Source organism: Acinonyx jubatus, chromosome C1, assembly GCF_027475565.1.
Source record: "Acinonyx jubatus isolate Ajub_Pintada_27869175 chromosome C1, VMU_Ajub_asm_v1.0, whole genome shotgun sequence".
Taxonomy (NCBI): Eukaryota; Metazoa; Chordata; class Mammalia; order Carnivora; family Felidae; genus Acinonyx; species Acinonyx jubatus.
In genome coordinates, this window is record NC_069381.1 from 412221 (window position 1) to 421558 (window position 9338).

General features: G+C 60.0%; 2 protein-coding genes across 7 annotated transcripts in view; one reads left to right on the plus strand and one right to left on the minus strand.

Moving 5' to 3' along the window:
• INTS11 (integrator complex subunit 11) overlaps window positions 1-4935 on the minus strand; it is a 12672-nt gene extending 7737 nt beyond the window's left edge. Inside the window, exons 1-3 of the mRNA XM_027060768.2 lie at window positions 4753-4935; window positions 1770-1867; window positions 1158-1231 (exon numbers count right to left, since the gene is read on the minus strand). Of these exons, the coding sequence (XP_026916569.1) occupies window positions 1158-1231; window positions 1770-1867; window positions 4753-4780 (200 nt within the window). The 5' untranslated portion in view covers window positions 4781-4935. The remainder of the gene's footprint in view (window positions 1-1157; window positions 1232-1769; window positions 1868-4752) is intronic.
• Window positions 4936-5013: 78 nt separating this feature from the next.
• On the plus strand, window positions 5014-9263 carry CPTP (ceramide-1-phosphate transfer protein). Of its 6 annotated transcripts, none has more exons than XM_027060749.2 (3): window positions 5014-5148; window positions 7181-7337; window positions 7591-9263. In XM_027060749.2, exons 2-3 carry the CDS (start codon window positions 7216-7218, stop codon window positions 8111-8113), a joined length of 645 nt encoding a protein of 214 aa, XP_026916550.1. In that variant the 5' UTR covers window positions 5014-5148; window positions 7181-7215; the 3' UTR covers window positions 8114-9263. The 6 variants fall into 6 exon arrangements, with proteins under 6 accessions (XP_026916550.1, XP_026916551.1, XP_053061259.1 ...); XM_027060750.2 differs by having other exon boundaries at window positions 5027-5148; window positions 7203-7337; XM_053205284.1 differs by having other exon boundaries at window positions 5044-6880.
• The last annotated feature ends 75 nt before the right edge of the window (window positions 9264-9338 follow it).

Here is a 9338-nt window from a genome sequence, read left to right on the forward strand (position 1 = left end):
TGTCAGATGTCATCCTAAGTACTGCAGAGTAGGAGGCAGCAAACAGATGACAACTGCTACCTTCCTGGAACCTACAATCTAAGTGTCTGGTAAAGCAGTGAGCATTAAAGAGGTAATACTTGCATCAGAGGTGTACGTTTTCTACAGTCAAATAGAAAGTAGCTGAGAAGGGGACAGGGCATCAGGAGAGCTGCCCTCTCCGGCAGATGGATGGAAAGACCCCATGGCATGTGAGCCAGGCCAGGAAGGCACTGGGGCAGAGGGAACAGAGTGCTGTGGGTCCACAAACAGAGCAAACCGCTACATCAAGCCCATGTCCAAGAAGGGACTGAGTCCACAGGAGCCTCACAGCAGCTGAGGATGAGGCCGCCTTGGGCCACCAGGTCCCTGGCTTGCAAGGTGCGGGGAGAAGACCAGCAGGAGGCTGCTCTGGTCATCTGGCCACATGGCAAAGTTGAAGGTCAGGAAAAGGGCTGGACCCACAAACTGTGGGCTGTCTGGGTGGAGTGTGAGGAAGAGGAGGAAAGCAGGAGCTCCATTCAGTCAGGCTGGGGAGTTCAACCGTCACCAGAGAAGAGCTGGACCATGAGACTAGAGATCAGGGGCAGGGTGGATAAGGATGTATGGGAAGGTCTGAGGACTGAGGACGAGCAGGGAGGGTGTAGTCACCGCTGCCAAATGCTGTTGAAAGGCTGAGTGAGGAAGTCTGAGAAGCAGCCCAGGGGTTCAAGGTGAAATGTGCCATCTTTGCATTGGGGGCAGTGGCCTTCCTGCCACGGGCTATTGCCCTAACACAACCTCATCTTCTTGGGGCACCTGGGGCTCTCATCCATGACACTCAGGGGCAGAGCCAATAGGCACCCACAGCACAGAGCGCCCCTTGCCTCCACAGGGCTGATCAAAGCCTGTCAAGGGGCAACCATGAACACCTATAAGCTCACGCAGACACAGCCTCCAGGACCACCGTTCAGAGGTGGAGAGGGCCAGCCCTGGGGGTGAGTCACATAGGCAACCTGGAACAGAACCTGGGCCCGCAACACCCCACAGCCTGCAGCCTCCACGGGCCCCGGGGGCTCTCCTGGGCCCACTAGGACCCCCGAAGTGGGGTTAGATGTGAGCTGACATCACACTATGACCAGCAGCCTATGGGCACTCACCTGATGATCACACAGTCCAGGAAGTCGGTCAGCCGGCCATTGCGGGTGATGTACGAGAAATCAGGGAAGCGCCTCTGAGAAGCCAAGAAAAAGGGTCAGAACGCAGCTGCCCTGGGTCTGCAGGTGATGGAAGTGGCGGGCAGCCAGCACTCCAGGGAGCGACTCCCAGGAGTGGGGAATAAAGGCACAGGCTGAGCCTGGGCACTAATACCCCCACCCTGGCAGGCCACACCAGGACCATCGACTGTTCACAGCCTCTGAAAACCCAGGGAGGGGTCAAACCGCCAGAACCAGTAACCAAGCCAGAAGCCCTGCCTGGGAAGCACTGAGCTGCCCCACATGACCCTGCAGGAGCCCGCGAGCCCCTGCTCTGGTACAGATCAACGCTTCCACGCAGGGTACCCCACCTGTCAAGTGGTGGGGCCCGGGGCTGCCAGGGAAGGCAGTGACCCCAGACCCACCTGCCTCCTACCACTGCCCACTTGCCCAAACTGTCCCTACTCTATGGGTCAGAGCCTGAGGCTCTAAAGCCTGGGATCCTACTGAGAACAGCAACAAGGAACAGGTAGCGTGAGGTCCCTCCAGGGACCTCCACCTCCCCTCAGGACTCACGTCGTCATTGAAGCCCATGTGCATTCCGCAGTCCAGCATGACATTCTTGCCCCCGATGGAGACCAGGATGCAGCTTCGGCCCACATCCTGGCCAGCTCCTGAACGGGAAGGCGGGATGAGGTGCTGCCACCCCCTTCCCACTTCCCCCATGTCCGTTTCCCTGCTGCTGCAAGTGATGGCCCCAGCCGCCTGCCTCAGGCCTCCAGTGGGTGCTCTGGGTCCCCGGCCCTGCAGAACCCTCAGTGGGTTGGGGAAACTAGATCCCCCACGGCTGCTGTGTGGACAAAGGGTGAGGCAAGAAGCACCGTCACCTCCACACACAGGCCAGGGAGATGTGCAGGGAAGGGACAAAGGGCCAAGCGAGTTCCAGCCCATGTGCCCTCCCCTACTGCACCTCCGAGCCTCAGGCCCTGCCACTACCACCTAGGTCAGAGAAAACGCCCCTCACCTCTCGAGGGAGCAGCCTACCTGCTGCCGCTGACCTCAACCGTCAAAGGCCAGGGGATGTGCAACAGGTGCTGGACCGTGGTCCTGGCACTTAATAGGGGCAAGCTGATGCTCCACGAGGCCTCGCCACCCCTCGTGAAACCTCAACTGGGGTGACATCTGAGCTGTGGGGACCCTCCCCCAGGGCCTACTCCCAGAAGGCATCAAGCGCCTCCAGGCGGTGCCACTGCAGAGGGACACTGTGCAGTAGCTTTAGCCCAGCCATGGGGAGACAGGGCCCCAGCTGTCCAGCAATGACCAGCTACAGTGGCCTCAGTGCAGATGCCCCATCACTGCACCCCCTCAAGACATTCCCAGTCCAGACTTAACCTGAGTCCTATCCATGTTCTTGACTTCGAGTCCTACCAGCTGCTCCAGCCCCAGCAGGACACATCCCAGCAATCTCTTCTGGCCATGTGTCATCTCCTCTGGGGTCTGGAGGCCCAGGAAGAAAGGGACATACCCTTGCATGATGTCACCAAATGACCTGCTTTCTATCCTGATCCTATAAGCCTCCCTCTACCAGCCACGCAAACCTTCCATTAACACCACACACACGAGGGTGACCAGGCCATGGCTCAGAGCAGGACCCTGGCTGGTCCTTGAGAAGCTTCAGTCACCCATGACAATAGTAGGCGATCCTAGCCAAGAGCTCAGCCACAGGCCTTGTCCTGAAGGTCTCTCAAAGGCCTGCTCCTGACCCATCAGGACGATGGCAGTGTCTCAGCTGTCTGCCCACTGCTACATCTTCAGCCCTAAAGCTGTGCCCAGAGGCCCTCCAAACATTTGTGACAGGGGAAAGGGGAGGGCTGCCTCTCTTTACAGAGGACGTGAAATCACAGAAGTCATAGGATCAGTCCACAGGCACATGGCTCCTAAGCACAGGGCCAGGGACGGTTTCTGGACTCCAGAGCTCAGCTCTGAGACACTGGCCACCTGCTCCCACCAGGACCCACAACAATCCTGGGGAGCAAGGATGGAGGCCTGAACTGGGCAGGAAGATGGGGAACAGTCGACGGCACACAAAAAGAGGCAGGACTCCAGAGAAAATAAAAGAGACGCCATGTCCGCAGAAGCTTATGTTCTAGGGCAAACAGACGATAACCACATAGATCAGACGCACTGAGTGCGTCATGGAGAAGATTAAGGCAGAGAAGGGAACCCAAAAACTTCCAGAACCATACCCGGTAAGTCCTCCACAAAATGACTTCTGAGTAGTGTGCAGAGGGACAGCCAGGATGGGAGGGGCAGCTGTGCAAAGGCTGTGTGGTAGGACAGCCTTTGGGACTCTCCGTATCTGACCAGAGAGCCCATGAGGTACAAACCGGCAAAGGAAAACAAGAGAAATAGTTCTGCTTTGACGGTGCTACGGCCTTGGGAGCACATCCAGGTGCAGATCTGGGGTAACAAAAGCAGTAGAAAGAACTGCTTTCTTTCAAGGAGAACAGGGGACAAATCGTGAAGGGGCAGGCTGGAAGGAGGGTCCCGCAGAGGCCCGTGGAAGGGAGCCAAAGGCAGGGAAGAGTGTGGGTCACAGCAGCCAGAGGGGGCCCTGTGCCAACAGCTGCCAGAGTCTGTAGGAGTGACCTGTATGGCAGCAAAGAGATGTGTACTCTGACCTGGCAGGTGAGGGGCAGGGACCTTCATTGTGACTGTCAACAGCTCAGGGTCCACACAAAGGACTGGGTGGGCTGTTTTGAGGAAGAGCTCCACCATGAGAAAGGATATGCAGCTGCGTGGAACATCTGTGCAGGAAAACGCTCCCCACACACAACCCAGTGTAGGAGGCAGGTTCTGGAACAGCAGAGCAGGAGTGCTGGAAGGATGCCCAGAGACACCTACAGGGTTGGCCACCAAAATGATAACCCAGTTGTTTCTGGGACTCTGGATTCCCAGTGATCTTTCATCCTTCACAGTGTTCTGCACTGTCTGGGCTTTTAAAAGTGTCCGTTTATATCTTTTACAAAATTCAAAGCTTTTTTTTTTCTCTTTTTAGCGTCGCAGGGATCATGTAAGACAAGGGCTGAACTGAGAGTGAATGGCTGTATTGGGTAAACGGGAAGCTGCAGGTAACGGGTGCGAGACGATGGAGGAGGCGAAAGGAAGCAGAGGCAGGGAGGAAAGGCGACCTAAAGCATCAGTCCATGTGGACAAAAGCTGGCGCAGCGATGATGGAGACCCTGTGCCTCTACGGTGACGGCGTCCGGAGGGCAGGCCCCAGGAGAAGGTGCAGAGACAGTCTGCTCAGGCCTGCTTTTCACCGTGAAGAAAGCTGGGGACGCAGCGGGCCGGGACCCGACCCCAAAACCGTCCCTCCGGTGCTCCTCCGAGCTTCTCCACACAGGGCCTGAGCCGGGAGCGGGAGCCGGCCCGAGGCCTCCGAGGACGACAGCTGTGGCCTCTGGGAACCTGGCCGGCCCTCTGCGCCCCCGCGGCTCGTCCCCACACCACCGCCCGGCCCCGCGACCGCGAGGCCGGCCGAGCGCGCCTCACTCACCCAGGGGAGTGACCCTGATCTCGGGCATGCTGTCGGACGGGCTCCCAGGCCCCGTCGCCTCTGCGCTCACCGAGCCAGCGGGACCACTTCGACGACGAAATCCCGGACCCAGGACCTCCGCCGCGCGCCACAACCCACGACACCGCACCGCGCAGGCGCGATCCCAACGGCGCCAGCTTCCGGTGCGCCCGCCGGAAACGCCGGCCCACGCGTTGAGCCTCGGGATTGGGCAAGCGGCAACCAATCCCGGACGGCAGGGCGGTGGTCGGGGGCGGGGCGGCGGGTCCCGCGGCGCGGCGGCGGCGGCGGTGCAGGTGAAGGACGGCGGCGCAGGTGTGCGGAGGGCGGCGGGCTCGGGCCTGAGGCAGGGGAGCAGATACCAACCGAACTGGACAGGTGGGCCTGGGCATCGCCAAGGGGCTAGACGCGGGAGGGGGTGGCCGAACACTCGGCTTCCACGCCTCCCTGGACGCTGGGCTCTTGCTCAATCCTTGGGCCTCAGCTGGAGCTGGACCCGCCTAGGACTGGGGCCCCACTCTGCCCGAGCCCCGGGTCCGAGCCCGGCGCCACCTGGAGCTCCCGAGTCCCGGGTCCCAGCCCGGTGCCACCTGGAGCTCCCTTCCCGAACGAGACTTAGAAAGCTTCCTGAACAGGGCCTCGCTCCTGCCGGCTGGGCCTGGGGTGCCAGGGTGAGTGCCCCCTTCTCCTGTGGGGACCTTCAGCCTGCTTCAGCCATGGAGCTGGGGTGCTCAGGCAGCTCTCCTGCCGAGACTTGATCTTGGGGCAGTGAGCTGACCCTGGGGAAGCCTTGGCCGTGCCCTGCATCACCTCCTCAGAGCTGGCAGGCTGCCTGCCCCGGCTGCACAGCCAATGTCCTTCCTGTTTCCAAGCTCTGAAGGGTTCCCAGCAGATCCTCTTGGCTGCTGGCTCAGGTTCTGGACAGGAAGGCCAGGCCCACAGGATGTCTGGTGGCCAGGAACGTAGCCCTGAAGGCTTCATAGACCATCTGCTCAGTGGACAGAAGACAGGCCCTGAGAGAGGGGAGGGGCGTGCCGGAAGTCTCCAGAGCACCATTTTCCTGAGGTCAGGCACAGCTGTCCCCCACACCTGAAGACAGGGTGAGCTCATCTCTGGGGGCTCTGCCCAATGCCAAGCACATGGCCCAACCCATGGGGCCTCCAGGGCCTCAGCAGCCACGAGACCCCAACAGATGCTCTTGGCAGCCTGGGTGGCAGACAGGGCAGGGCGTGCTGGCCCATTTCCCCAGAAATGAAGGACCAAGTCTTAAGACATTGAGTTACCTGCCCCCAGAGTGGAAGATAGAACCTGCAAGGGCACCCAGGGCACCTAGCCCTGGCTAGGGTTCTTGCCACAGCTTGGGCAGCCTCCCTCCCTCCCTCAAAGAGAAGCCCTGCAGAGCTTCCAGCACTAGGGACCGGGAACCCCCAGGCCCAGTGGGGTGAGGGCTCATCCTGGATGGTGAGGTGCAGCTGAGTTCCCAGGGACCGTCAAAGCCCAACTGCAGTGCTGACCCTGGGTGCCCAGGACAGCAGAGGCTGGGTTGTCCAGTGGCACCCACTCAGTATGTGGGCACTTGAATGTTTATGGAGTGACTGCGTTAACGTGAGCAGAATCTAGGGCAGAACTCTGGCCTGGGGCACTTCCGGAAGGTTCCCTGTGGCTGTCTTCAGAGTGTAGAAGGACCTTTGACCCAGCTGCCTTTCCGTGTGGGACCTGTACAGTTCCAGTAGGAAAAGATTGGTGTCTGTCTGTCCGGCAGTGCTGACTCTGTAGCCTCTGCTCTGGCTTTCAGGACGCAGCAGTGAGCAAGGAAGGACTCAACCCACCTGGCCACCCTTCATGGCCCTCCTCCTCACTCTACTGTCTCTTTTTCCATAGTACTCATCTTTTTTTGCTCACCGTGTTGGAATTTTCTGGTTTTGTTTCTGTCTGACAACCTCCCCAAGAATGTTGCCCTGATAGGCAGGGCTATTTGTCTCATGGGGCGTCCAAGTGCCTGGGAGAGCAATTGGCTCTGGGCAGGGACTCAGCTGGTGTTTCTGCAACTGGCAAAAACAGGTGCTCTGGTGAGAGACAAGCAAGAAATGAGCAGGAACACAGGCTGCAGGTGAGATCGGCACAGCGATGGTGCAAGCCAAGTGACACGACAGGGCCACGCTGACATCTGTGGGCACGTGTTCCGGGCAAAGGGCAGCTTCAGGTCACTGAGTTCAAGCTTGTGGCCCAAGCAGAGTGAAGCAGGCTCCAGGGGAGAAGGGGCCTGGCTGGGGGATGGATCCCACTCCGGGCCTTCTTGCGGGGGTGGGGGGGCAGTGGGATCCCAGCTGTTGCTTTCTGCCCCTCCCCCCACCCTGAAGTAATGACTCAGGGAGCAAGCTGACTCACAGGGACACAACTCCCCCGCCAGCCTGGCTCCCTGTGTGTTTCAGTGTGTGTTGGAAAATGGGCGACCTGGAGTCGGACTTCAACCTGAAAGTTGTCTTAGTCAGTTTCAAGCAGTGTCTCAACGAGAAGGAGGAGGTGCTGCTGGATCACTACCTCGCTGGCTGGAGGGGGCTGGTCAGGTACATTCGGGGGCACTGCCCTGTGGGCCCCCACACAAAGGTGGGGCCTTTCTGGCCACACTTCCCGCATGCTATGCTATGCACTGTGCACACCAGGCTCCTGCCTGCCTGGAACTGGTCAGCCGTTCTCGTTCGCCACCTGGCTGGCAGCACCGAACCTTACCACGCCTGCTGGCACGTGGACATGTACCCCAGGAGGTGGGGGGAAGTCTCCCCTGCACCCTGGGCTGAGCTCCTGCTTCCCCTCGAGCAGGTTCCTGAACAGCCTGGGTGCCATCTTCTCCTTCATCTCTAAGGATGTCACCACAAAGCTACAGATCATGGAGCGTCTGTGCAGTGGCCCACAGCAGGAGCACTACAGCAGCCTGCAGTCCATGATGGCCTACGAGGTGGGCAACCGGCTGGTGGACCTCGAGCGTCGTTCCCAGCACCCCGACTCAGGCTGCCGGACGGTGCTCCGGCTGCACCGCGCCCTGCGCTGGCTACAGCTCTTCCTGGAAGGTCTGCGCACCAGCCCCGAGGACGCGCGTACTGCCGTGCTCTGCACCGACTCCTACAACGCCTCTCTGGCTGCCTACCACCCCTGGATCATCCGCCGGGCCGTCACCGTGGCCTTCTGTACGTTGCCCACACGCAAGGTCTTCCTGGAGGCCATGAACGTGGGGTCCCCAGAGCAGGCCGTGGAAATGCTGGGCGAGGCCCTGCCCTTCATTGAGCGTGTCTACGATGTCTCCCAGAAACTCTACACTGAGCATTCCCTGCTGAACCTGCCCTGAGGGCCAGCGGGTGAGGTGGGGCATGTTTCTCCTTTCCAGAGCTGGGCTGGGGCAGCCAGAACCCATCAGGCCCACCATGGAGATTTGTGGGTGCCCCAGGAATGGGAAATACGATTTCCCCTGCCAGCTGAGCTACGGTCCCAGCATAGCCCACTCGGGCTGAGCTTCTGGGCTGCAGCATGGGGGCTGTGACAGAGAAGGCAAGCCCTGGCCATCGCTCCTCCTTGTTGTCTTGCTCTGCCCAAGGGCACCTTGGCTTCACCCTCAACCAGGTTATACATGTGCAACCAGGCCTTGCCCGGATGGGTAAAGTGCCGAAGGCGGGGAGGGTAAGGGCAGTATCCGTGTTCATGCGAAACCCTGAAAAGCTGCCCCCTGCCTGTGAGCCAAGTGTGTGAAATGGGGCGAAGTCACAGGTCCCCACAGTGCAGAGACTTCATCCTGCTTGCCAGCAAACTCACCCAGCAGGTGCTTCTCTGTCCCTGGCCCATCTCGGTGTCAGGCCCTGGGTGCAGTGCCTAGGTCCAGGTGCCCGGGCCCCTCCACACGGGGTTGGCTGTCCCCAGGACAGGGATGGAACCCCTGGGCAGCAGTGGACAGGCTCTCTCCCTGTCCCTCACCTCCTTGTTAGCCAGGGTCCCACATGTCCTCAGCAGCAACATGCAGGAGCCAAAGCCCTGAGCGGAGGCCTGCCCTGCCTCTAGTTCTGCACACTTATCAGCTGCCCCCTGCAGCCACCCTGTCATTCAGGTGCTCCCCCAGGCAGCTGCCTGTGAGTCTGCACAGCACAACTCCAAAGCTCTAGAGAGCCCATGACTCTGCTGGTCCAGTTCTGGCCTCTCCCTCCCCATCATCCAACAAGATGCTGCATTCCATCCTCCCCGTCCCTACAGAGCTCAGGAGACCCGGGATGATATGGCACACGGAGAGAGCCTGGACCCTTTTGCCCAGCTGACAGGCCAGCCGTCACCAGACACTTGGGGGCCTAGCGTCTCCTACTGGCTCTTCACTGTGAGCTCAGGGCCCTCAATGCCGAGGGGACCGTATCCACCATACGGAGATGTGCGTAAGTGTGAACTTGCAGAGACCCTGGGAAAATGTAATACGGGTGATGGATTTTCAAACATCAATAAATTCCCCTTCTGGAGCAGGTGGTACGCTCCAGGATGGGGGCTATTTGCTGCGTCAAGCACTAGCTTACTGAAGGGGAGGCGTGGGGGCTTAG

What these genes read in the sequence shown, in the direction of transcription:
- CPTP (XM_027060749.2), top strand. Translation starts at nt 7,216, where the DNA reads ATGGGCGACCTGGAGTCGGACTTCAACCTGAAAGTTGTCTTAGTCAGT. An exon ending in GGCTGGAGGGGGCTGGTCAG is followed by an intron (nt 7,338 to 7,590) that starts GTACATTCGGGG and finishes CCCCTCGAGCAG; the next exon opens with GTTCCTGAACAGCCTGGGTG.